We start from the raw sequence: 27,848 nt of genomic DNA on the forward strand, positions 1-27,848 counted from the left end.
ACTTTGGCATCAATAGGCACTCGAGGGAGGAGATGTCCTGTGTACCAAAGTGTATGTTTGTGTTGCAAATTGTATGTTGTGCTGTATGTGACTGATAAAAGATCTTGCCTAACATAAAAGCTGGTCCCAGCCCCAATAAATCTGGAATAAATTGGGAGAAAGCATGTTATGTTATGACTGGCGTATCTGTGAGCGCTGAGCTCTACTTGAGAATTAGACTTAAAAGTTTGCAAAGCCCCAGTGCTGATGTCATTGCCTTGGAATGGGAAGGCCGTTGAAACAGTAAATACTGTCTGTGGCCAGAAGCTAAGTATTGAGCTGGACCTCTTCCTTTCTGTGAAGGAAAGAATGCAGAACAAACCTAAAATCTGTAGTTGCAATGGGAAAATCTTAATTAGTTTAGAGCTTGTAGCTATTTCAAACCATTTACATACACAGCTGCCGTTCATGCAAACATGAAAACTATTCATGGAAACTTCAAGCTTACCTTGAAATGGCAAGTTTTCTTTTTCTGTTTTTTAAAGCTGTTTTGGTTTCCAAAAGTATTGTTGGAAAGGTCTGAAAATTTATTTGTACTGTACGTGCAGGAAGGAACATAGACATAGGCTAGCAGAAGCATATAATAAGAGGCTTTAGTTCAACAAGAATTAACACAGAAACACTGTTAGTACCAAACAGCTGCTGCTGGGAAAGTATTTCTTGTTTTTCCGGGGCATTTACTCTTGTGATATCTATGGAGTTTTGGTTATGACCCAAAAACTTTCACCCGGGACCAGGGGAAAAGTTGATGATGAAAACACAAGTTTAGATGTGGTCTAGGTTTTACAGCTAGGTCTTTTCTGCTGCAAAAGGTTAACCCAAAACACTGGATCCAAATAACCCACAGCTTGGGAATGAGAGTCTGATTTTTTAGCTTGGGACAGCCCTAAAATCTCAGCAATGCAGGGTGACTCGGAGCTTTGTCCTGGCCCTCGGAGGGCTCCGTTAAGCTTTGCAAGGAATTTATCCCCACCCCCAGCTTCCTCCGAGGATGCAGAAGTTTTGCCCTGGCAGATGCAGGGACCAGATGTTAGGGGGAGAAGTTAAGAAGGGACAATGACCTGAAGTGTTAGTTGGGATCTTCCTTGACATGGCTGAACTTCTGTTCCCAGTGTCAAATAGGGGAAGCAGCTCGTGTTGGCTGCTTGTCTCTGCAAACTGCCCTGTTAGTTTGGAGAGCGAGATACACAAAGCTTTTATTTATTAGTATCACATACTCGGTGCTCTATTAGCTGAGGAAAAGGAAGGATGAGATTAAAAGCAAATCAGCTGTCCATTAGTYGAGGGCAGTGCTAAGTCAGTGAATCACCCCTACCTAGCCCTTTTCCCATGCAGTTGAAGGTATTTTTTTCCATATTTTATCCTGTGTTTAACTTGGAGCTTCCTTTTCCATTGCCCTCTCGTTCTGCACCTGTGACACGACGTCAGTGACATCTCTGGGGTGCATAAGCTTCTCATCCCCAAATGTCCCATCTAGCACAACAGTGCTCTGTGGGTGATGCTCAGTAATGACCTAGGCATTACTGGGAGAGAAAAAGGGGTTTTCAACTCTTATCATCAGCCCAGGGCACATAAGATGCTTTTCTTCTCCCTACTCTTTTCCATTTCAAAAGGGCTTCTGTTCCATGTTGGTTTGTGAGAAGGACTTTGAGCTTGGTGCTTGATGTGGTACAAGAGGGGTTGGTAGCTAAGACCACCTTTCTGTGGAGGGAAAGATTTATGGCAAGTCGAGTTGTCTGTAGGTTAGTCTGACTCAGCCTGTGAATAATTCTGTTCTTTTTACTGAAAGKAGACCAAGCATCCCTAGTCTGAGAGTGTTTTATGGCTTATGGAATGGGAAATACTACAAGAATGGAACTAYTCTGTGAGCCACTTTCTATCTCAAAATTGGTAGCTTTGGTTTTGTTGACAAGCTTTTCCATTGGACAATTTAGCACTGATTTTGGTTTGAGCAGGAGGTTGGGCTGGATGACCTCATCATGTTTCCTTCCAATCTGACTTATTCTCYAATTCAAGGCATTCATTATGTTTAATTTTAATCAAATACTTTGTATTTGCTCTATTTTCACAGGTAGTGCACTACCTATTAATTTAGAGGTTTTATTTTAATCGTCCTTTCTGTGTGGTACAGTGATTTTCAGAGTTTGTGGTGAAAGATGCTTCTTAACATAAAATCTGCTCTCATCCTTTGTTGTTTTGGTAATACTGTTCATGGTATTAGCAAACAGCAASACATGCAGCTGGTCTCTAGGTAGATTTATGTGCGGGAAATGCCATGAATGAATGATCAGTTGTGCCTGTCCAGTTTCATGTGCGAACACAGGAGGTTCAACATGAGGGACCTCCRGTGTAGTTGGTCAGCACACGTACATCATCTGACAGGTCTTACTCTTGAGAAAAGGTGAAGCAAAGCCCTTCCATATGCATGTTACTGTAGTCCTGGTCTATGTGTCAAGCTGTCTAGGCCATGAGGAKCACATTTACATTTAATTATTAATTGTTCTTTGTATTCTCACTGTCACCTTAGTTCTGTCATTGTCCCGTTCCCTCTGTACCATTATCTCCCCCCATAATCTTTGAGGAGATGTCAGTTGTCTTCTGTCACCAGGTTATCTGTATGAATYGTTGTGATCATAAGCGGCCGTGGCYGAAGGCTGCTGCGTATTTGGGACTCAAAGCCCTACCTCTGAACAGGTTACATTCTTGGAGAATTAACAGCAAAAATGTCCATGTTCACACTCCCAATTCCTGTGCATTTTAAAAACACATTTGACAGGGATACCCTATTCCCTTAGGTCTTAAAGTCAGTTCCAGTATTTGCAGTGGTCTGAACCTTCAGCCCTGACCTGCACTCGTTGCTTTGCAAAGTGATCGTTTTTCACGGGAGAGGAAAGTGAGATTTCTTCAGGCTTTAGAGTTTATTTTCCTCTCTCACTCAGTGCGACACAGATAGCATCCTTGCTAGAAAGCAGAGGGAGGAGAGCAAATTCAGTCCACATGTTTGGGATTTTAGGTTGGGAATGATTCATGCTCAGCTCCTGGGGGTTGTAATTAGGGGTGACATAATAACCATAAACTTTCAATAGAATAGTAGCAGCATTTTGTTATGCTCTGGAACTGCAGAAGCTGCTTCTTATTAACGTCCTTTCGAGATAAGCCTACAAGACCTCCAGAATTTCCAGGTCTGGGTCCAAGCTTTGGTGGCACAATTCTGCCTCTCTCATAGCACTGAGAGGAACCTGAGTTCTGAAAACCCCTAAACTTTGACATTTTTATTTGGTTCAACATCTCAGCCTTTTCCTTAGTAATCCGGGTCCCTCTGGCTACTTTTCAAGTGAGATTTATCTTATGCTGGCTGCATGATGCTAGTTTATACACCGAATTAATACCCTCTCAGGGTGATCAATTGTGGAAAAAGACAGTCACGCAGTCCTCCTGCTCCGAGTTATTCCTGCGTTTTCGTTTGTGGAGTGGCTCAGAGCAAAGGCCTTCAGGAAGGCGCGACGCGGGGAGAGCTGCCGTTCCCGCCTGGCACCGCGGTGCATTCCTTACGGGAGAGAAGGGCATTTACACTGGAACTCAGCCACCAGCATCCAGCCAGCTTTGCTTTTTGGCATCCCGGCACATGGAATTTTCAAAAAAGCAGGGATGCTTTTTTCAAAAGCAGGTCACAGACAAAAATAAAGCCACGTTCTTCAGCTAGGAGAAGTAGGTCAGGCTTTGGGGGGATCGTTTGGGAAAGCTGCGGATCTGATCTTTCCAGTTTATTAATATTTTTAGCTTCTTGAGCCAAAATTTTACTCTCTTTATACAGAGACCCTGCTCATTTTGGTTTAGGTGTATGCTTGTCGTATTCGTCTGCTTTGGCTAGCAAACTTTTTAATATTATGATTAAAAGACAAAAAAATGTTCCTCATTTTCCATGAAGGAATGCTCTAGTGGAAAATGAGGCCTCTCTATGCTGTGGTCCAAAAGGGATAAAGCTGCTCTGTGTCACCTCATTATTCTCAGCTCATGTTTTACCTCGGGACGTTTTGGGAAGGGTTTTAGACCGATTCCACTGCTCAGCTCATCATTTTTGCAGCACCTYTTTGTGCTCCAAAGAATCCAGCTTATTTTTGCTAACTTGTTCACACCCTGTTGTTTAATTAGGCCGCGTGTCGACCCCTGTAAGAGCCACCACACTGGGTGCAGGGGTCAGGGAGGGAATTGGCTGTAACAGCTCATCCCACTGACCGAGCCTGCAAGAAACGACTCCTTGGAGAGCCGGGAGGCTGTTACGAAAGCCTTGACCATTAAACGATAATCCCATTTCAAGACAGATTGTTGCACGGTTGGTGAGCTGCTCGGCAGCTGTTCCGGCGTGCCCAGGATCTCAGCGTGGGGATGGGCACCCTGCTCAGCTGGCCGGGCATGAAGCCCATTCATCACCTCCGTAACACCGGGTGTGATGCTCGTTTGTGTGATGGAGTGAGGGTGCCCGTAGTTATCAAACCAGGATTTGGTTCCGCAGGGATTGAGCTGCGCAAACCCCTGGGCCTCTTCCACAGACAGTCTTTGCATCCAGGATCTTTTTGCTCCGTCAAGCCAAATTTTAGTCGATAGCCCACTTTGTGGAGGACAGCCCTGCAAGAAATCCCACCTTTCTGAATGGCTGCAGCTATGTGTCGTTTCCTTCCCTCTTTGCTCTGTGTTGTGACACTTTTACTATGAATTTATGCAACTGCACACATTAAATTCCCAATAGCAAAACAATTGGCACTTACATACAGATAATCACTATCTCCTCTGTTTACAACTTCCTGAAGGAATATTGATATAGGTGACACTTTTGTTTAATGGTGGTAATTTATTTTTGTTCCTTTTTCCACATTCTCTATTTTACAGAATATGATTCAGAAACAAAAAGGGTTCAAGACATTCTTTCTGGAATGGAGAAGCCACAGGTATGTGATCCAGAATTATGTGTACAATAAAAAAACAGCAAATTTGATAAGTGCATTTGGCCCTGCTTGASGGGGGATTTCATAAGGGAGCATCTCTGAATTTTTACTTGCTCAATTGTTGCTTCTGTATATTTTTATCTAATTCACTTTGCAGGGATGTAGTCAGTGGGTGTAAWTTCTAAGTATATTCTCTGCTGAGGGAATGTCTGGCTTCTGCCTGCTGCAAAACTGCACCAGTCACCTGCATGCAGGAGGAGACTCTCAGCATTGACAGTGGTGATGATTTACACAGCTCCTCTCCCCATGGGTTTAATGTTATTTGTCATAAGCAATTGACTTTTATAATCATGATTAAATTAAGCTAATTCTGTTATTCAGTGGCAATTATTATGTTTGAGTTTGTCTTAAGCAAAAGAAAGCACATGAATTGCAATGGAAAGTCAATCTCTATAAAATAACCTTAATCCTAGGCAAGCAGGGTTATTAATAAATCTGGTTGTAAGGTCTGTGTGTGATCTTTTCCTAGTTGGGGTCAAAAGAAAAACCAGGAGGGGATTGTGGATCTAAATAAATAGTTCAAGCAAACACTTGAAGAAATGAGGCAGTGAGAGAAACTTTGAGAATCTCTATCCTTCGCCCTGAAAACAGGAAAGGCTTTTTCTGTCAGGCTGGAAGCCTAGGAAGCAAATGAACAGATAAGAGGTTGAATAGTTAGAACGTTCTTAAAAGGGCTGAGCTCAGTAGCAAGCGAACAACTGAAGGGAAGATATTGGCAGTGGAAGTTTGAGGAAGTGGTGATAGCTACGATGCCTATGGGACGTATGTGAYGGACAGACTCGCAGGAGCCCAAACTCCTCAATATCCATGGGGATTTTTGTCAGAAACTGCAGGATTAGGCCCGGAGTTCAAAAGGGAAACCTTGACCGAGCGATGACCATGAATTCGCTGGGTCCCCGGCCTGTCGCTTGCACAAAGCAGCAGCCAGTGCCCGTGAGCCCAGCCCAGCATCGGAGGGATGATGCAACTTGTGCAGAAACGGTGCTCAGCACCCAGGAGCACCTACAGACCTTGGCAGAAATTCCTTAGTGAAGTTAAGTGGTTGCTTGACCATTAAGCAAGATTTTGAAGACACACACATATGTATGTACACACACGGTCTGTATAGTTTTGTGTTTGCTGTTTCGTACAGCCTCACCCTCACTTGCTGCAGCTTAGCGTGGGTACTCAGCACAGCTCAGAATTGAATTTAATGATCTAATGTGTTTATTTAAAAGCCTGCATTAGCAGTTTGGTGTGTAAAACCACCAAAACAGGTCTGCAGCAGCTCTGAAGCTGCTATCAGTAGCAGTTCAAAGGTGCAGGTGGGGAAACGCTGTGCTYGGGAGCAGCTCCCGACTCTTATCCCTGGGTGCAAATGCTCCTGCACTCTGTTAGAAGGCTAGCAGGCCGTTTTTATGGGTTTTAAAGTCTTATTTTAAGAAACATCAATAGACCTCTTGGAGATAGCTGGAGTTCATGAAAGGCCAGGGTTTTTGCCATRTGCAGAATATACATACGTGTGTCCTCGGGAGTAGTCCTAGAGAAAAACATTGCAGTAGAACATTGGCAGGATAGCACGCCTCGAGCTCCAAGTCCGTCTGAATTTATGAAAAACAATTATGCAAGCATATTTCCATAAAAATAAAAGAAACTACAYGTTCATGGGTTCAGCTGGTAAATAGTAGTAATGTTTGTTAAAAGAAATTCTGATCTGGATCTGTTTATTACCCAATTCTGACCTATTCTGTACACTATATGAAATGTGGATTTTTAGCTTCAAATGTCTTTGTCACAACTAGAGTTATTCCTATATATATAAATATACACACATACATATCTATGGTATTTCCCTTTTTGCTTATTTGAAAAATTCAGAAATTTTATAGATAGATTATCTAAAATCAGTTTTTACTGGTGCAAGTTTTGAAGGGAACATTGATTTCCTAGCAGCAGAAAAATGTGACTAGAGCAAGAACTATGTGTACCAGAATTTGCATGCTCATATTTTTAATGAAAAAAAGATTGCTACTAGTTAACCTCTTGTTTTACAAGTTGTTTTTCATATTACATTGAACAGAAGTTTTCTTTTTGGCAAGACTAAGTGCTGCAATAAATAAAAGCCTTTCACTTTTGAGAGCACAGCGTTGAAGCAAAGATGAGACACTTTGTGGTTTCACCTACTTGTCATTATGTTCAAAACATAGATTTATGACTTGCTTAGGAAGCATGTGCTTGGTCTATCAGTATCGCATACAGCAGAGTGCTTTTCAGCTGGAAGCAATGTGGTTTTGTATGAGAAATTAAATATTCTGCAGCGTACATGTGTTTAAGGACATCCAGAAGCCTGACTTGTAAGGAAGCAGGCTTTAAAGCTGATCTTCCATCCCCTTGCTGGGCAGTGGTCTCGCAGAACCGCTCACTGAAGCCACTCTTCTGCACCCGCGTGTGATGAAGGATGTTGCTGGCAACCAGCCTGTGGGTTTCAGCTCTGTCCACCTACAGTTATTTGGTCCAGTGTTTCCAGAACAGCCACGCCGTGACAGAGCTGCTGTGGTGATGCGACAGGAGACGTTTTCCATGGTTTCCCTCGAAGGGAATCTTGGCCCATCTACCGTTTAGATCCCCCTGCAGAGCTGCCCCAGCGGTGATGATGGGTCGGAAATGCCCCCTTTCTGTCAGGATGTGAAGGGATTGATTTGGGATTTAATTTTTTATCAGCAAGTCAGACTTTTAATGCGATCCTTCCCTTGGCTTCTGAGACAGCGTAACTTAGGAGATACTTGAATTATTGCAGCTTGGAATTACCAGAAGGAGCAGAATGAGTAAAAATGCAGTTGTTGCCTTTTTCAAGAATCTCACTTAACAGAAGATTTGGGAAAATAACTGCAGACAAGAAAATCTATAGAATGAAGCCATTGTTCCTCTTATTTCCTTTTGCTTTTTGATAATGGCCACAAGAGAAGTATAAGTTAAAAGTGGTGCAAGGAATACTTTAAGGAACCCTTAGGCACGAAGTATCCATCTCTCTTTGGGGAGTGAATCTCTATTCCTCACGTGTTAGGTGGTCGTTTATTTTGTGAATACTTTTGCCTTTTTTATGACCATTTCTAATTTTACTTTTCACCCCTAGCTCTGAAATTTCTTGCTGTTCATAAGAAATTCATCATGAATCATCCAAACAAAAAGCAAAGATTTTAAAGACAACCTTGTTGTTGAATTTGGAGTAACTAATGTTTCTCTTATAGGTCACAAATATTCAAGCAAGAACAGCTTTACTTACGTGGTCACCTCCCACCGGCCTTTTAAATGCAGATAGACACAACGGTTTGCCTTACACTTGTACTTACGAGGTTGCCTTATCAGATAAAGGGAGGGATGGAAAATACAAGATAATTTACAGGTAATGGTATCRTTTTTACACTTGTGCTACTCTCAGATTGTGCTGTCATTGGAAGGAATTTCTCTTACCTTTGAGGATGTGGGCATCCCCAACCATTAAAAGAAGAAAGATGTGTCCCAGCCACCTGTAATTCCTTCTACTCCCCTAGATCCTCAGGATGGATCTCAGTGATCATCTGAGCTTATTTTTGTGATCAAGTACATATGKTTTTCTTTTTTCTCCTCTACTGATGTCTAAGATACAAAACCGATATGTGACCTTGGCTGTTGTGACTATTTGTTATTTCCAATATTTCAATAAAATAATGACTAAACTCAGCAGACACATGAGGTGAGTGTTCCTTTATTAAGCATTGACCCACACCGTACCTGTCATAACAACACACGAGTCAGTCTTGTCTTTATTTACACAGACAAGCTGGAGGARCAAGAACAACCCTGAACTACACTGACTACATTTTGTGCTGTTGCTTCCTAGAATGTCTGAAAATCAGTTCTGCTTTTCTTACTTTKGAAGAGAGTTCTGTCAGAGGGTTAATTGCGCATCTCCTTGCCATGGTACCGTGGCAAATGGGGTCTGGAAGAGAGAACAAAACAGTTGTGCAACAAACTACATTTTAGCTATGAAGTTTCCCCCTCTCATTTTTTTAAGGTAGTTTGAAATACTAAATATGCAAGAAGTACAACAGTAACGTTGTATTTATTCAGCTCCTTTCAACTGTGAGAAGGTGGAAAAATGCAAGAAGCTTTATGTGAGTATCAGCAGATGTAAGGATAGCCTTTAAATTATCCTATATAGTTAGCTGAATTCATAGACTAGGATCATAGGTGCTCTGCAGATCAGGCCTTGTAGGGGTTTCCAGAAACCTGAAGTGCATTGATAGATCAGTCCTGTATTTCTTACTGTTATTTTTCTGTGATTTTTTTTTCCCAAGTCATAGTATGTAGGAGCCCCTAGTCACCGGCAAATCAATAGCTGCACTAAATGCAATGCTGCTTTTCATGATGTGTTTATGGTTTCTTTCTGCAGTGGAGAAGAACTAGAATATAACCTGAGAGACCTTAGGCCAGCAACAGATTATCATGTCAGGTGAGTTGGCGTGACTGCGAATGTCACTTAAATATGAGGTATATGAGAATAAATGTGGATTTTTTTAAAATCTAAATATAGGCAGCACAACTCAAGATTTTTGTGGTCACCTCTGTGGGATTTCTTTCATGCCTCCTAGCATTTGTTGATCYGTTTTATCTTAGGCTCAAAGCTATGAGAGAGCTTTGTGAACCTGAACTTTTCTGTTGTATTGTTATTGTTGTCAAAGGAAGGGTAAGGAAGTCTCTACCTATACTTGCATTCATTGCACAACTATTAACACATTCTGAATTTTAAGCCTGGATATTTTTAATACCAGCTTTTTATTGTTTATTGCATCTTTAAAAGATTTTGCTCATGAACCAAGGCTTCAAATTCACATCCTGTCCACTTATGCTCAATAGCCTTTAAAAAATTCCTTTCCTTTCTCTCCTGTCTATTGTTTCCTTCTGTTTTTCTAGACAAGCTCTAAGTTTGGCAAACATTTTCTCATCAAGGCTGCTACCGTTTGTAATACTTTGGAAAGCAAACACTTYGCTTCTGAGCTCTTAAAAAAAACCCAAAAGTCGTATTTTCTCTATKACCATAGTTTCTTTTTAAGAACGTTTTTAATGCACTTTTCAAGGAGAAGCTGAAGACCTTAGGTACCTTTTAAGTAGGTAAAACATGAAGATGCAAGCAAGAAAGTTGTAAAACTGCTGAGCTTCCTGCCGTAAACAATTAAGCTTAGTTTTTAAAGCAAGCTTCTGACAGCRACGTGGTACCTACATACAGGGCACTGTGGAGATCTCACACAATTTTTAATGGTGCTTGGGGTATTTGCCCTATATCCTGCCTAACTTCCAAATCAGCCCGTTCTGTCCATGTGCAGTTCCCTGTATTTATCTGCATGTTTGCCAAATTATAACTCATTTGTGAACACTTAGCAGTAACTTTAGTTTAGAAAGAATAAGCGACTGACAGTGATGGAAGTTGAACGTAAAAGCAGCAGCACACATTTGCAGTAGGGAAACCTGCATTTAAATTGGAGAGTTTTTTCTATTTTTCTCTCCTATTAAAACTCTAGTTTGCATTAACAACTCTGAAGAAATAAATCTGCTAAGTAAATAAATTTGTGACCAACCGTTACAGATCTTCTTGGACCTCTTTAATCCCGGCAGCATCTCTAAGGACTGCTGCTTTTCGCACAGATAAACTGCTTGGGGCTTGTTGCCACCGTTCAAGGGCCTAGACAYTTGGGACAACCTGCTTCCCTATGAATCCCACACCGCTTCAAGTTATCTGGGTGGTTACAGAGGTGATTCTGCTCATCTTTTGGAGGGCCCATCAGTCTCTTTTATGCTTAAACCTTTAATCTCCCGAGAGGCCCCTATTGCGCAAGGAATTCTGCCACAGGAATTCCAGAGCTGCTTATTTCCAGGACACTTGTTTTCCTCCCTTTTTCAGGAGCTTGTATTACACCCCAGAGTAAGCAGTAGCGTTGCAGTAATGAACACTGACAAGCCAAGCTCAGGTACCACGGCAACGTCCAACAGGCAGAAGCAAAAATGCAATTTCCTCTTGACTTGTTCTTGTTAAACTCATTTTTTATGTGGCTGTGTTCCCCAGTGATGGGTCTGTGACTCGGAGCTGCACCGGGTTCCGGGACACATGCATACGGTGTATCCAGTTGCCAGATGCAGACTCAGTTAATTAATTGCATTTGTTTTCGCTCTCGGCTGCTAACAGGAGATGTATAAAGCAGCACTACATGATATTTCCACCGAGGGCAAGCAGCTCTTGTGAATTCCCCCCAAAGGTTTACTTCCATGTAGGTGGCCACTGCACATAAATTACTCTTATCTACTGAAAACAAATTAGAAATTGCCCTTTCTTAAACTCTACATTCAAGCACACAATAGCTGCAGCCAGCCCTGAGGTCACTGTCTGGGCACAGTGCGAATGTTTTGTGAGTCCAAGACTTGCAACTCGCACTTTCCTTTTGCTGTGCAGAAAATGTGACAGGAAAAATAACATCATTAATTTTCATGGAAAAGCACCTGATGAGGAGGTGCACAAATACACTGTACTTGTTTTCCCATGTTAGTTTGCAGTGTATCCCTTTTTCGCTGATATTAAGGGATTTACTTGAAATCGAAATTTTTAGTTTATCAAAGGAGTGTTTTGGAGCTATATATATTACAGTGTTTTTAAATCACAGAGGTCTGCTGAATATTGACACAGGAAAAACTTGTACCTATGGAAGGGCAGCAGCAACAGCCATCACTAAAAGTGGTACCTGCACATCAAATCTAAGCAGGGCATTAACGTTYACACCTTTTCCTCATGAGCTCAGACTTGCTGTTGTTATTGAAGAGGACGTGAGTGCATGAAGTGCTGCCAAGAGCCATGGGAAGAGCGGCAGGGACTTGGTGCAGTCAAAAGAAAAGCTGACGGTGACTCAGCTGCCTGTGGAGCAGTTGCACAAGACCCCATCATGATCATCTGCTGTCACTGTGGTTTTTTGCAGTTAAGAGTAGTGGTAGCCACTGGTCTGGGAGAAATCTGTCATTAGTGGGTGTCATAGGGGTTACTTTGGCAGTGGAATACTGTGCTGGAGTTTATGACACATTTATAACGTGTGTATGTGTGTCCTACGCAGGGTATACGTAATATACAACGCRGTCAAGGGCCCGTGCTCGGAGCCGGTGAGCTTCACCACGCCGAGCTGCGCCCCGGAGCCTCCCTTCCCACCCAAACCCTCGCACCGGACCAAAAGCTCCCTCACCTTGCAGTGGAAGGTAGGTAACGCCAGCATCAGGCACTTGAAAAAGGAGGGAGAAATCCACTTTTCTGGCATAAGCACGGAAACTAATGGAAAGCCGAGACAGCCGTTTTCCAGGATAAGAGACCTGAACTCGCTGTGYTCCGATGAATGCCTTCCCATGCGCTGACTTAACGCGTGACTTTTAAAAAGTGTGCGTTTCATTACCCTTAGCTTTGGTCTCACTGCAGACTATAGACATTTGCCTGAGGGGGAAGTAGTTTTCTCTTATTCCCAAAATCGCCTTTTGTTTATTTTTGTTCATAGGCACCCATTGATAATGGTTCAAAAATCACCAGCTACCTTCTAGAGTGGGATGAGGTAAGTAGTAACTAGTTGAAATAAATACATAAATAAATGGCACTCAGACTTTACAGGGATTTGACGGGTAAAGAAAAATAATTAAATAGAGGGGAAACTAAAAGTAAGAAAATGAAATCCTGATGACATTAGATAAAGATCTCGAAAGGCGAAAGGGGAATGAGGGGAATATTTTTCATCCGGTGTGTTTTTTGCAAAGACAATATTCTGTATCTGCATGCTTGAAACTTAACTTTTTAGTGCTCATTTGGTGCAGTCAATTTGTTAATTGGCATTACACATTGTTCAGTTATTTACCTTGTGATGGAGCTTAGAGTTCTRTTCACACTCTCCTTCCACATGCTGTATAAGCGCGAAATAAAGCCCTGTTCCTGCCTCAAAGGAGATGAGGATCTTGCAGTCCTTTTTATAGGAAATACATATAAGGTCCAAAAATTGTTGTCCATTACGTATGAGCAATGAGTCCTCTTACAGAAACAACGCAAAATAAGTTCTGTGCCCCAAAGATGGATCTTCTCCCTCTATTTCCCTTACACCTTCTTTCCGTTGCACAAGCCATGTTTCTGCGTCAAGCCTAAGTCAGTGAACATCATCACTGAAGGAAAAAARATATGTATTGGATGACAGACCTAGCTTGAGCAACGTGTTTAGAAAGAACAAAAATTAAAAGGGTAAGTGTGGAAGGGTGTTAGTTGTGCAGTCTGATAAATCTCTCTTGAGGTCTTTAGTATTTTTCAGGTAGTGTTTTAAGAGGGGTATTATGTTCTGAAGCAGGTTCCCAGACTGTTCTGGTGCAAGTCTGACATTAGGGACCGCACACTGTGCAAACATTTGGTGTATGCGGCGCCGCAGCAAGGGGGACCGGCATGGTGAGAAACCCGCTGAACTCAACCAAAAGCAACCAGCGGCTTAAGAATGGCCTGCTGCCCCTGTCTGAGTAATGCAGCGAGAGGTTGTCACGGAAAAAGAAAAAAGGATGAAATACGACATCTCAGGAAGGGAATAATGAAAAAAATCTCCATAAGAGTAGGACAAGTTAATCAGAGATGGAAGCCTTGAACCTACTGTACCTTCTGTGGCATCTAGATTGTGCATTTGTTTTCTCTTGCAAGGCTTCCATAGCTTCCATGGGGAGATAATACCAAAGGGGATGTAGTAGTGGAAATGTGCAAAGGGAAAGAAAGCAACAGAAAGTCCTGTCAGAAGAGAGACCCATAACAAACCATTAACAGTGCATGTGCTTTGAGTGTTATTTTTTCCACTTGCAACCCAATCAAAACCTTGAAGTTCTGTATTTATTATTTTCTCAGTAGCAATCTTGAAATTTGAGACCCTAGTTCTCAAATTGAGAGACCCTAGGAACTTCTGAAGTAGCTGAAGTCACTGCATGCAGGCCCAGAAGAGCTTTTCCRTGTTGTGTCCCGTGCCCTTTGGTAGGGTTATGTAAAGAACATGTAAGCAAAAGCAGCAACTTGGTTACAGGGCCACGCTGTGTCCTGGTGACATGAAGAACGAAATACGTCCAGGAGGAGGAAAATGCTCYCAAGCTATGGTGGAAGCTCCACCAGCTCCCAGCAAGAGCGGCGCTCCTTAGCTGCAGGGCACAGAATTAAATACAAACCCAGGGAAAAAGGTGATCAGAGGGAAATTAAATTGTGCCTGCAAAGCAGAGGGAGCTCTTCAGGAATGGAAAACAAGTCTATCTGCTGATAATATCTGTCCACTAATAATCTACCTGCTAATAATAGCATGAGGGWGTGATATGTTATAGCTGTGGGGTTAGGGGGAGTTGCAAACTGGAGCAAGAGGACGGTGTCTAATCCCTTGGTGGCTGCAGCCCCTGGAACTGCCGGCGCTGAGTGTTTAAAATGCCAGCTTGTCATTAGGGGATCTCGTTAGGACTCGGCCATGGTGCATTCCCACCGCGTGCCTTGCTGCGGGATGGGCGCACAGCTCCGAGAGTGCTCAAAGAGCATGGAAAGGTCTTCAAAAAGGAGCTCATCAGTGCATCTAGCATGTGCTGTTTTCGTTGGAGCTGCACAGATTCGGTGTGTTGCTGTGGAAAAGGCTCGTTCGGTGCTTCATTTCTGCAGGTGTTTCGGGAGCCCACGCAGAGCCCGAGACCTGAGCAACCTTCTCCTGGTGGCTGACCTCGGGCTGCCTGTCAGCGAGAGGGATGAGTTGGTGTAAAGACGTTTCCCCTTGGAGTTTTACTGGTGATGAGGCTTGAGTTATCTCCGCAAGTAACTGGTTTGCTTGGTTTCTGGAGTTTGTTAGGGTTTTATTTCTCCTCTGTGCTAAAAATCCTCTTTGAGCTCAATAGCTGAGCTTTAGCAGAAGCACACGTGAGTTGTGTTTGTTGCTGTATTGCAACAGATATCTATATAGTCTGATCTGCTTTGGATGAAGAGACTGTTGCATTGTGTGAATTTTACTCAGCTTTTTTTTGTTCTTCAGCTCAGTCCTAAGTTGTTTGGTTTTTGTTTTCCCCTGACCTGCCAACCCCAGCAAATAGCGTGGCAGAAATTCCTGCCCTTCTGTCCTCTCCCCTCCCAGTTTGTATAAGGTTGCTTGTAATACAACCAGTGTTAACTTGTTATTTACAAGATGCAAAGTTGACTTGCTTTCTCAGCACCAAAACAGGTCTTTGAACTACTCTTCTAATGCCTTGCTAATAAACTCTTTTAGCTTAAACGGCCTAAAGAACTAGGGTGAACAGGCTTTAACTGCAGAATAAAAGATCAGTTTAGTGACTGGTCTTCCAGGGAAACTGAATGTACAGTATCAAAGTTTTTGTGACTTCAAAGGGTTTGGAAACAGCCCCTCCTCTCAAGTATTTTGGAGGTCAGTGAGATCCGGAAACCTCAAGTGTTTAGCAGTGGTGCGGCTGGCCACGGCTTCACTTAGAAGTAGCAATTAAGGAAATCTTCACCTTCTGCCTCTSCTTTGTGTGCGTGTTTCTCTTTGAACTTACAAGCTAGGAGTGGGCACTTGACAACTTTGYGCCAATATTGATCAACTGGCGCAAAGAAAAGGCTGATCAGAAAAAAGTATATTAAAAAATACCTGACGGAAAACGTCACTATGGAGGATGTGATGCTTTCTTCCTGATTGCAGTGTTCAAACAATCCGTGGTTTATAACTGTAGTGTGCTCCTGGCATGGGTGCAAGAATGAGGCTTTTGTTCCTAATTAGATATGAAATGATCTTTCTGTGGTTAAGTGGTGGTACAAAAAGGGTTCTCCTGGGTGAACGGGTAACGAGAGTCTGCTATTCATTTTCTATGGGAAARTATTGCTCCAGAGGCAGCAATAGGGGCATCTATCCCATGCACTTTTGCTTTCCAGATATAACTCAAAAGCAGTTCTAATTCTGAGGTGACAAACATTCATTTTTGTTTGCACAGGACTGATGCAGATACATTACCTGAGAATATAATGATTTGGTGGTGAAAAGTTAATAGTTTGTATATAAATAGCTGGAGATTAAAAAGCTTTAAATTTCTTGAGACTAGCAGGAATAGGTTAAATTGCACTGTCTGACAGTCTGGTCCGTGTATCTGYGTGATGATCCAGCATAATTCAGAGTTCCCCTCTCATGCTCAGGCTGTATTTGTTTGCCCTGCAGCTCTGTTCTCTGGCTATGTCACTGATATTAGACATGCAAGAAGGGTATCTCACGTTATATTTAATGCCTAGGGCTGTCTCATAGGTTCTCTTCTGTTTTCTGTATATATAGAAAATGTAGTCATTTATCAAAAAAAAAAAAAAAAAAGACCAGCTCAGTACATGTTTTGCAGTGATATTAAGGTACTYTATAATAGCCATTGGCAATTTGTTCCACAGCTCAGTGTCAGATTGAATATCAGTCTGTTGCTTTTTATTGCCAGCGTGAACCAAACAGAAGTTAGTGCTAGTAGGGCCTGGAAAAGATGACCAGCCGGCCTCGCGCTCGCAGTTCTGTGCTGGCAGCCTCTACTCCCTCTTTTGTGAGGCACTGTGCTCTGCTTCTGTATCCACTCTACCTGCAATGGCTTATTCTTTATTTAGTGTTCACTGCTCTGTGTTTAGTGTCTGCTCTGTGGAGTACAGTCAATAGAATCTGTTGAAGATCTCATAACCACTATCTAAATACGTTTTTGGATGGTCTCTGCAAGGGAGAGTTGAGCACTCTGCTTTAAGGGACTAGTTACATATAAGTGCAATGGCAGGTGGGACGTTTTTTCTATACTGTGTTATAGTATTGTGCAAATTCTAGTGGATTTGTGGAGCTGGACTTGTTTCCTTGTCCTGGTGTTCCCACAGTATGTTGARCATCAACAAGACTGCGGGACTGGAGAAGGCAGGACTGGTAGGAGGGCAGTCAGTGTCTGCTTTCCATCTGAAACTTGAGGATTAGAAATATTTGAGGAAATAATAAAGTACATTTAAAGCAACTTACAAAACATTATCTGAAGGATTAAAGTGTGGATGCTGAGTATACAGAGAGTAAGAGGGGAAGGATTCTGGGAAAGCTGTAAGAGCCTTGGGTGGCAGCCAGTACCAGCCTGCCAGTTGCTCTTGTCTATAATCATGCCAGCATTAGAGCTTTCATAAATCTTGGGAGGGAAGGAGCGGAGAGACTATTTCCAGGGTATTAATGCCAGGGTAATTAGAAATATCGCCCAGTCTCTCCAATTAGTGCCAACAGAATCCAAAATACCAGCCAGTCTGAGTAAGCGGAATACCAGTCGGTCTCTGTGCGAGTCTGGGGAATGTACAATACCAGCTCTCGAAGAAAAATAGATACAAACACAGCTTTTTGTTTTGTTATTGCTATGAAGCTGAAGATAACAAAAGTGTTTGGGGGTATCTGCAAAGATTTAACCCAACAGTTTGAAAATCTGGATTTTTTTTGGTGCCTTGCTTGTATTTTAGGCACCGTAGCCGGCGTACTACAGGTGCTGCTTCCCCAGCCTTTGCTCTTCACCCAGCCGTCACGGCACATCTGTTTTATCAATCCATGCACCGAGCCGTTGGCCACCGTCCTTCACTAGGGAAGAAAGGCGTAGGAAAATGATCCAAGTATAGATGTATTCTTAAGCAGAAAGCAAAAAGRAAAAAAACTCTCATTTTCAAATGCTTTAAAAATACTGAAGTTGAGTTGATTTTAAAGAGTTAAGGAGAAAATAAATCATGGCATCTGAATCTGTACAAGAAAGCTTATGGAAGAAAAATATTACTAATGCAGTCATCAATGGATATTTTATTAAGACACTAGATTGGTAATTCTGTTTTGTATAACCTGGATATTAAATATATTACCTCAGAGCTGGGGAATGCTGTCACCCATACTTTGGTCCAAAAGGATTTCTATGAAATAACTCTGTGCCAAGGGTTTAAGATCTGATAAACCTCTTCCCATATATAAAGAACTTTTGTTTTCGGATTAATTATSATCTTCCGATTTTACACCTTCCTTTAGCTCTACAGTAAAGCAGAGTCAGAACCAGACCAGGTGCAGAAATTTTAAGAAGATTGTGTATAAAAACAAGTTCTAGAGTTAATGTAGACTATTGCTGTATACATAAAAGTAAGTTATGGCTCTTTGCCAGTGTACTAAATGTCCCTGAGGTGCCTCCAAATTGTTATGCAGTGCGGGAGSTGAACAATTGTTTCTAGCTAGGGAAACACATTTTGGAGATTTACTATAAACTTATTGTGAAATTCTTGCTTCTGTGATGCAATCTGAGTKAGAAGAGGTGGAAATGGATATAGGCTGAAGAATGGCAAGCAAAAAATGTGTCCCACTTGGACATTTTTGAAATCTTCAAAGATAAAGTGATGATTGACTGTGGAAGAAGTAGCGTGCATGGGAGGCACGACAGTGTTCTTGGAGGCATCAGCGTATTAGGCCCTTAGCTACATGGAGGGGCATCTCAATAAATAATTCTCCTGATGGTCAGCCTAGGAAATCTGGAGTCTTCTGTCAAGCTGCTGCGTCACGTGAAATGCACAGTCTTGTCCAGTCTTACTGAGGCTCTAAGGCCCTTAGTTTTACCAAGATAACCCAAAACCTGTAGAGATAGATCCCCAAAAACATTGGCATTGCACAGCTGCATACATCCGAAGAAGTTGTAGAGATGACCATTAGTTTACTCTTGGGGGCCAATTTGAGTGCATGATTATTCTTTGTTGGGTAGGTTTTTCATCCGCTCTACTTCTTGGTATTCTACTTCATTATGTTATTGTCTGTTACTTTTTCATTTCAGTTTTGAGATTAGAGACACCTTGCTAATTAGTCCAGGTCTATTCTCAGTCCTAAAAGATTTCAAAGCAAATATTTCCTGTGTGAGAGCAGTCAGACACAGAAAAAGAGCAATTTCTCTTTGGCATCTGCAAAAAGCTCAGCTGTGTTTTTATCCTGAATAGACCATACAAAGTTGGGCTGGATTGAAAGGATTTTACTTTCTGTTAAATGTGGAGGGGAGGGAAAGAACTTGGATCTTCTAGTCCTCAGCTGTAAGCTGTAAGGTACTTGATGTACCTTAGGAAGGACTTGGGAGCTGGAGAGTTGTCTTGATATTATTTCTTGCTCTTACGTTATCTTGGCTTTATCAGAGCTCGTTATAGCCCCAGGTCAGATTAACGGGAAGTTCCCACAAAGAGAGCCTCTTGGAAAGCCAAGTTTCTTGAAGTTTACTGCTGTCTAACAAATCCTCTCTGCTTGTCTGGTGCCGCTTGATCTGAACAAGCAGCTGGGCAGAGTTCGGGGTTGCCCCATGGTGGGTCAACGTGTCCTGCCCTGGAGGGCGCAGCGCTGTGGGCTGTGCTCGCCCTTCCCACATGGACACAGCTGGAGTTTGTCCTGGGCTGACTGTGGGGAGCGAGAGCCCTCTTGTGGGATAAAGCATTTTTGAAGGATTTACAGAGAATTCGCACTGCCAAGAAACTTGGGTTGCAAGTTTTCTCTGAGCCTGGGACCTGATTCTTTCTGAGACAAGTTTCACATTTAGCTTGTAAACTTTTTGTCTAATAAGTAGGATAAATTGCACTTCAAGTGAAAGGACAGGAGCTGAAATGCAACTCATAGAGATAGAAATCTGACAGAAAAAGGAATCTGACAGCTGATCGTGTTGATAAGTCTTATTTTAAATAACATAGCAATGCTGTCAGTGACTTGCAGGTCTCTGCACAGAGCTTGTGTAAAAGTAGCAAGTTATAACATCATTCGACAGTTATTTTTCAAAGGAAGAAATAAAATAAGCAATGCATGCTTTCATTTCATAGCTCTCCAGTTATGGCTCGTTTTCTTTCTAGGGAAAAAGGAACAGTGGTTTCAGAGAATGCTACTTCGGGAGCCAGAAGCACTGCAAGCTGACCAAGCTTTGCCCAGCTTTGGGATACACCTTCCGATTAGCAGCCCAGAATGACATTGGTACTAGGTAGGTTATTCCTAAGCATTGTGCATTGCACAGAGAAGAGGTGACAGTTAAAAGGTTTAACTCACAGTGCCAATGTGAAGTGGGGCTTCCGTTTTTTTCTTTTTATTTCTTTTTTTTTTAATCTGTTTTTAATGCAAGAAGAATACATCTGTTATATAAAATTCCCACCAGGGACCTCTGGGAACCAAGAAAAACAAGCAAGAGGAAGCGGAGTTACAGATTTTGGAAGGAATTTTGATGTATTTATTTTTTTATTTTAAATCAATGTCCTTCTGTCTTCTTTTCAGCAGTACAGCCTCTTCCTTCTTTGGCAGGGCTGGCATAATATACAAAAATATGTATATTWTATATATATATATGTATATATGACTATATGTATTTATAGTATTCCTCTCTTGCTTTCTCCCTCTCTGACTCGCTGTGCAGTGGCTACAGCCAGGAAGTGGTCTGCTACACTGCAGGTAATATTCCTCAGACGCCTTCTGCGCCAAGACTTGTTCGAGCTGGTGTCACATGGATCACGTTGCAGTGGAATAAAGTAGAAGGATGTACACCAGAGGAAGCGATTTCTTACACCCTGGAAATTCAGGAAGAAGATAATGTAAGCACTGTGTTACTACTCAGCAGAGCAGAGTGGATTTTCATTTTTTAATTCATTTATTTCAACTTTAAGAAGAGTGTGAGTTGCTATTGTTGAGAGCCATTTTTAATATTCTTATGAAGATTATATGAGGACTCTTTGAAACTTTATGAAATAGAAAAGTTATTTTAATAAAACAGCCTCCCTCTGCATCCCTTCTCTGCAAGCAGCTGGATGTGGAGGAAGACCCCAAGTCAGGCACTGACTTGGCAGGAGGGAGCTCAGTGATTTGTTCTGCTCCACACTGGCAACTAGGTCCTTAACTAAACGCTTAAAAATGTATTTTGTTCTCCAGAATTCCCTTGAAAAACTGCACAAGAGTCCGTAGGATATAAGGCAATCTGTCCTTAAGCAGGTCAGTTGTCCRTGTTCTACTCACGCTTGTGTGGTCTGCTTGCTGCTGCAGATCTGACACTTTTAGAGACTTTTAGAGAAAAGTCTTGTGACCTAGTAGAAAAAAAAAAGCCACCCCACTTTAAAAGCCCTTTGATTCAATGGGTTCTAGCTGCATATTGTGATCTAGAGAGCTGTTTTTCAAACTTCCTAGTTAATGACAATGTGTTTTTGCTTTTTTCTAGGATACTGTGTTTCACCCAAAGTACACTGGAGAGGAGCAAACCTGTACTGTGAAGAATCTCAGAAGAAGCACACAGTATAAATTCAGGGTAAATTTAGAGGAGGTCATTTTCCTCTCGTCATTCAATAGTATTTTGCATGTTGTTTGCTTTTTTTCCAGGCACTCTAGGGACCCTTTACTATTGCCTGCAAAAATGAGCCATCAAATAAAAATTCTACTAATAATATAAGGAATTATTTTATATTAAAACTGGAAAAGTTAAAATGTTAGTCCTCTTTTAACCATGGAAGTTCCCTATTGCTCAGATTTTCTGAAACAGGCATAATTCTTGGTACTGTGTCCTACAGAGTACAGTCTTGTAAAAAGATGAATTTGGGTCCAAGGTGATAATGAATTTTAGTCAGCTGGATTTCTCCCTCCAAATGGCTGGTGTGTGGTTATAAGACCAATTTAACCCCCATACAGTTGAGAAGGACACTCAAAGGAGCCCAGCAATGCACTYTTGCCTCGGGGTATAGGCTTCAACTGGGCCACAGAAAACTAAGCTTTTCCATAAAAGWGATGGCTCTCAGGTGTGCGTAGGTCTTTGCTTTGCTTTGATTTAGCAGATGTTAGTAGCTCCTGCTCTGTGAGTGCTCCAGAGCAGATGAGCCTCCAATGCAGATACTTTGGAATCTACTTCTGCACATACAGAAGTCAGAAATCTGCCTTACTGACTCTTGAAGCCATGTGGCACAGTAGAAGTGCTGCAATCAACTGAAAAAGAAGTGTGATTTTTTACAAAATGAGGTGTGTTAAAGCAAGGCTGGCTCCCGTGGCAGCATTTGCAGAGCCAGGGCAGTGGAGGGCCTGCTGCTCCAGGAGATGGAGATGCCCAGCATGCAGCCCAGGATTGCATTGCAAAGCTCCTGTGATYGTCTAAGGGAAGAGAATTTAGTGGGGYTTTGTTTGTTTGTTCTACTTTAAAATTAAAAATGAATTTGTCCAARCTGCATTGATATTGCAGTAAACTGCATTTCTTCCTCCTGTCACTGGCTGCAGGCACAACCCTGAGCTGCCAGTACTGGGATATTYACTCATGCTGTGCAGACCAGTGTTCATTAGCCATGCAACATGGATAAGAGGCCCCAACCTGTAAAAGAACTAATGTCGTGGCAGTATTTTTATACTGGCTCATTCTAGGCTTATCTTTGAACCTTGGCAAAGTGAGGGGTTGACTGATACGGGACTTGGGCTAATAAAATGAAAGAGGAAATTTAATTTCTCATTCCATGCATGCTTACAGAAGAGGTACCCTGCTTAGCTAGCGCCTTTGATGAAATTAGTTTGGTTCATTACAGTGATAATGGAAGCATAATATGCCTTTGTAAAATGGCCCATTTAATATGGAATGAGAATTTGACAAAGAAAGGTAAATGATAGAAATCTTAATATGAAAATGTATAGAAACCACATTCTCTGAAATGTTTGAAAGCTCAGCACAAAAAGGAATCACCAGTGGCTGTTCCCAGTGCTACTGGGCACTATTTCATACTTGTGAAGTAGCCTGGGAGGAAACAAGGTTTTATTTCTAGTGACAGGATGGAGGGCTGTAGGCTGGGGAAGCAAGAACTCTGAGAAAGGGTTGAATGTTTAATAAGAATTTTCAGTTCCTACGAAGCTAGTACAATCTTTAGCCATATAAACAAGGTAATTTATAAGTTTAAGAAACAATGTTTTATTGGTTTAAAAAATAGTGTTTTATTGCGTCTGCATCTGGCACTGATCCCTAGTGGTGTTGTTTGGATGTGTGGCGAGTTCATGTAGCTGGTGATCACGTCAGGGCTTCTTAAAGCAGAAAATATTCAGAGAAGGACCAAGAAGAATACATGATTAGAAAATATGGCATTTTTTTTAAATGCCACAGCACTTTAGCAGGTAGACAGGTCAATGGGGATCTCCAGTGTGGATGAAACTTTGGTAATTTGATTTTTCAATTTAGCAAGTCAGAAAGTGTTTATTTGCAGAAAATTATAGGCCAAGCAAATTCAGGTGTTTCAGGGGAAACACTTGGGTGGTAATGATTGATTCTTTTTGCCGTCATTTATTATTTTGGAGATCAGATACAAATGAAGATGGTATGTCCTAGTTCCATTTCCTAGTCCTATTTTCTGTGTTAATATTTTACATCTTCATAGGACATGTGTAACTASAGGGGCTGGCATGACTTTTAAAGGAGAAAGCCTCTAATTCCCGTATCCAGACTTAACATGATATAGTGCTAATGGAGCACTAGGAAATTCCTTGTGGCTTCTGAAGAAGGAACACAACAGATATTTAATATGAGAAATCCACACTATTTTGGATCTGATGTGCTTTCTGTTTTCGTATTTGTGCAACCATTAAGGGAAGTCTTATGGAGAGCTATAAGAAAAGGAAATAATATTATTTTTGCTGTGTTTTTCTTTCAGTTGTTTGCTTCTAATGTGGAAGGAAAGAGTTCTCCAAGTGAAATTTTGGTCTGTACCACAAGCCCAGACAGGCCAGGACCTCCAACCAGGCCCATAATTAAAGGGCCGATAACATCCCATGGCTTTAGTGTAAAATGGGGTAAGGCAACCCAGTTTATCATGCTACAGCTTTGGCAGGTCATTATCTACATTACTGATTTCAAGTAAAATTGTACAGATGCAGATTGTACAGATCATGTTATAACTCAGATTTTTCATGCAACTTGTCAGCTTGGAGCTGAAAGGGTTTGGAGAGCTTCACGGCTGCAGTTATTTGACTACTCAAAAAGCACTAAAATGTAAAAGTACTCATTTGCCAAGGCAAAAGCATTGTTTGTGTTAATTAAGTTGTTTTCACTTGACTGCTGTGCCCAGGGTTTGCATGGTCCCTTTCATGTCCCTTTTCACATTCATGCTGCTTGTCATTCTGTCTGCTTCCTTCAGCAAGGATGCAAACCTCCACACTTAGCACAATTATCCCTATCTTTTTTCAATCATTTTTCCATGAGTTTTATCTTTGAGATGATATCCAGTCACCTTATTTTGACTCATTCTAAAAAAAATAATAATTTCTACTGCTATATTTATTCTGCTGTAAGACTTCACTCCTGAAGTTGTGGGGGAAGTTCGTTTATGAGGAGAAAGAGCAGAATCAGAATCAGTTTCTGTTAATTTTACGGTATTTCTTTTACCTCTAATCTAATGTAGTGATACCTTGTTTTTCAGATCCTCCACAGGATAATGGTGGTTCAGAAATTCTAAAATATCTATTAGAGATTTCCCAAGGAAATTCAGAAGGTGGGTTTGACACAGTTTTATCCCTTTCCACTCATAATGACTGCCATAATGGAGTAATGATCTTTTGGGCTATGATCGTTTCTTATGCTATTTTTACCTGATTATCTTTAAGAACTGATTGCATCAAGTATCTTAAGTGGCATTTTTAGCTACATAAGTTGACATCTTCCCAGGGCTCTATGAATTATAACAGATATGGAACAGAAAACTAATTTTTTTTGTTGAAATAGATGTAAGGAAAGAAAGAAAGAAATCATGTCTTATGTCATAACAGCAAATATTAGTGCTCCCTGGACACAGCTTAAACAGAAAGATAAATCTAGGACTGCTTAGTAAGTTAAACTGTACAAATTATAGAGTATTATTGTCATTAACATTCTAATGCTACAGATCTGAGTAAAATTTCCAGGGTTCCCAGGAGAGTTTGCATTATAGGAGGGAGGGGGAGCTATTTACTTACCTATTTTTTCTCCTTTTCTGTAAGATGGCTGGAATTTTAGACTGTAGGGCTGAACTTACTGTGCGACTGTACATCTATGTGTATTTATAAAATGTTTCTATGTATATGTAGGYCTTTAAGGAGGAATATTAGCAGTATAAATACTTTCTTAAAATAATTTATGGAAAGCCTCATTAAAAATTTTTTCTTGCTCAATGTGAGTAATTATGTATTGCATTTTCCCGTGTCTAAATGTGCATRTACCTCATCTTTTAGCCAATCAATGGGAAGTGGCATATAGTGGATCAGCTACAGAATATACCTGTACTCACTTGAAACCAGGCACTTTGTATAAACTCCGGGCATGCTGCATCAGCACAGGTGGACACAGTCAGGTAAGTATTATTTAAGAACTCTTGTTTTTATATATTTTTCAGACATTTATGTGTTAATTATGCTAAATCATTTCTGCTTTAAAAAAATTTTTTTTTTCCTCAAGTTTAGTCTTTGAATGCAGTATAGCCACAGCAGTTTTAGTTAATGATCTCTCGCAAGTTGCAACATTTTTGGAAGTTTTCTTTACTTGTTTGTTTGTTTGTTTGTTTGTGTTTCAGGCAAAACACAATTTAGTGGGTTTTCTTTCCTCAAAAGCAATCTGAAGATACTTAGATTTAGGGTAGGAAAGACCATAATATTTATCTGATCCGACTGCTTGCTTGAGAAAGGCTGTAGAATCTTCTCTACTGTAGGCCTATACTGCCCTAATTGGGTGACATCAGAAGATACAGTGTGTAGCTTGCTGTAATAGTTAATCACCAATTGGGTGACATCAGAAGATACAGTGTGTAGCTTGCTGTAATAGTTAATCACCTATTATGTGGTTGAAATCTTTATACTTTTTACTTATATTTTTCCACACACTGATTCTTGTCATTCCCATTATTCTTTGAGTTAAAAACATTTTAGTACTGACATTTTTATTCCTCTGCATATCACTTTTTATGAGAAATTGAAGAGTTCTTTAGTGCTTGGTATGAAAATAAAAATATAGAGCCAAGCACAATTGTCCAGCAGATTTCCTCAGGTGAAATTTTCAATTATGATAATGCAAGGACTCTTTTTGTTGCTTTTGTAAATAATATGTTTCATAGTTTCTCATATCCTCTCTATATAAGTGCTTAATGTGCCAGTATAGTATTTTAGAAATGCCAGTGGTAGGAAATATTTTCTTGTTATCACTTTCTAATTCATGCATCACATATAGGCATATATATGGGCATATAGGTAATCTTCCTGGAGTATTAACTGCAGTTCCCGTTCTTTTCCAGTGTTCTGAAAGTTTACCTGTCCGTACGCTAAGTGTTGCACCAGGTCCCTGCCGGCCACCAAGGATTTTAGGGAAGCTGAAGCACAAAGAAGTTCAGCTGCAATGGGGTAAGTGGCTGGAGCATGTCCTTGGGCAATAGCTTGGCTTTAGACTGCTGGTTGCAAAGCCTTCGTCAGCTTTTATTTGTACTGCCGGATTTTATGAGAAATTGCAGTGTGTTCTGCCCAATTCCAGTAAAATCTGTGCAAGTCAGAAGTAAAATTCTTCATCGGCTTCTGTGGCTCTGAATGGACCTCTCTGAACTTGGTTGACTTTCAGTYGCCCTTTGGGCCTGAAACTGTAATCCCACTGTTGTTAATTAGGACCTATCTGTATGTCAAGGCTATAACATAGCTGCTGTATTAGAGTATTTTTCCTTTTATCTCAAAAATACTGTGTGATTCACATACTGATTTAGTAGAAGCATTTTACTAGTTCCAATTTAAAACTGCACTCAGAAATCTGAGTCAGAGCATCTTGGGTGGTATTTAAATCTCAATCCACAAAATAACACCAAAAGAATCATTGGAAGCTTGTAATTTTGAAAACTACATGGATGGTAGACAGGACACTAAAAAATGCATGTTTTTTCCAATTCTTTGGAAAAAGAAAAACTTTTTTTTATAATTCTTTGATCACTATGATAAACTTKCAGCATCCAAGATTCTTCTTTATCTCTTCATGTTCTTTAGCATCATCTGTAAAATTAAATATTGGAAGTGTCTACTAGAGCATCACTATTTCTAACAGACAGATATATTTCAAAATTTTAGTTGTGTGTTCAGTGTTTCGTATTGTTTCTTTGAAGATTTAATCTGAGGATGGAGCAACACTTTTCAGAACTCCATGTGGGGTTGGTTCTGTGACGCTGGCTTAAGATCTGATGTGAAAATATTACCAAAAACAATATTTTTATGGTGAGCAAAGTGTCCACAAAGAATTGGGTATGGACACAAAAAAAGTTCAGTTTCCAAAAAAGCTGTTATTCCAGCTCAAGTTCAAGATTTACATCATTGTATAGAGATCTGGATCCTCATAAATATTTTGTAATATTTTATTGCATTCAGAGTGACTAATAAATTTTGAGGATAGCAGGGCAGTTGCTTATGTCTTTATTAGGTGTTATTGGTGCCTTACCCGAAATCCCATGTTTAAGCAGTAGATTTTGAGGGTACAAGACCTCTACTAATGTGTGTCCAAACAAAACCAGGAGCCAAGATTACATCAGGCAGCCACCATGTGCTGCTCCAGGAAGAATATGTTTAGCGTTAGCTCCATTCTTTGTGTGTTTTTCTCTGCCCTTTCTTGTGACTTGTGCACGGTGCGGTGGATCGAGGRCTGGCTGGATGGCAGAGCTCAGAGGGTGGTCATAAATKGGGCCSAGTCCAGTTGGAGGCCTGTGGCCAGTGGTGTCCCCCAGGGGTCAGTACTGGGCCCAGTGCTGTTCAACTTGTTTATCAATGACCTGGACGAGGGCAC

At 41.1% G+C, this 27,848-nt stretch overlaps 1 protein-coding gene across 1 annotated transcript in view; it reads left to right on the forward strand.

The window, feature by feature from the left end:
* The window catches only part of FNDC3B (fibronectin type III domain containing 3B), a 130,698-nt gene that overhangs the window by 66,136 nt on the left and 36,714 nt on the right, over positions 1-27,848 (forward strand). The window contains exons 6-17 of the mRNA XM_026045279.1: positions 4,927-4,985; positions 8,270-8,424; positions 9,454-9,513; positions 12,155-12,293; positions 12,584-12,637; positions 19,936-20,060; positions 20,487-20,661; positions 21,279-21,365; positions 23,728-23,866; positions 24,493-24,564; positions 25,280-25,398; positions 26,332-26,437. Coding sequence (XP_025901064.1) covers positions 4,927-4,985; positions 8,270-8,424; positions 9,454-9,513; positions 12,155-12,293; positions 12,584-12,637; positions 19,936-20,060; positions 20,487-20,661; positions 21,279-21,365; positions 23,728-23,866; positions 24,493-24,564; positions 25,280-25,398; positions 26,332-26,437 — 1,290 coding nt within the window. The remainder of the gene's footprint in view (positions 1-4,926; positions 4,986-8,269; positions 8,425-9,453; positions 9,514-12,154; positions 12,294-12,583; positions 12,638-19,935; positions 20,061-20,486; positions 20,662-21,278; positions 21,366-23,727; positions 23,867-24,492; positions 24,565-25,279; positions 25,399-26,331; positions 26,438-27,848) is intronic.

Source organism: Nothoprocta perdicaria, unplaced genomic scaffold, assembly GCF_003342845.1.
Source record: "Nothoprocta perdicaria isolate Ctin4 unplaced genomic scaffold, notPer1 scaffold_4, whole genome shotgun sequence".
Lineage (NCBI taxonomy): Eukaryota > Metazoa > Chordata > Aves > Tinamiformes > Tinamidae > Nothoprocta > Nothoprocta perdicaria.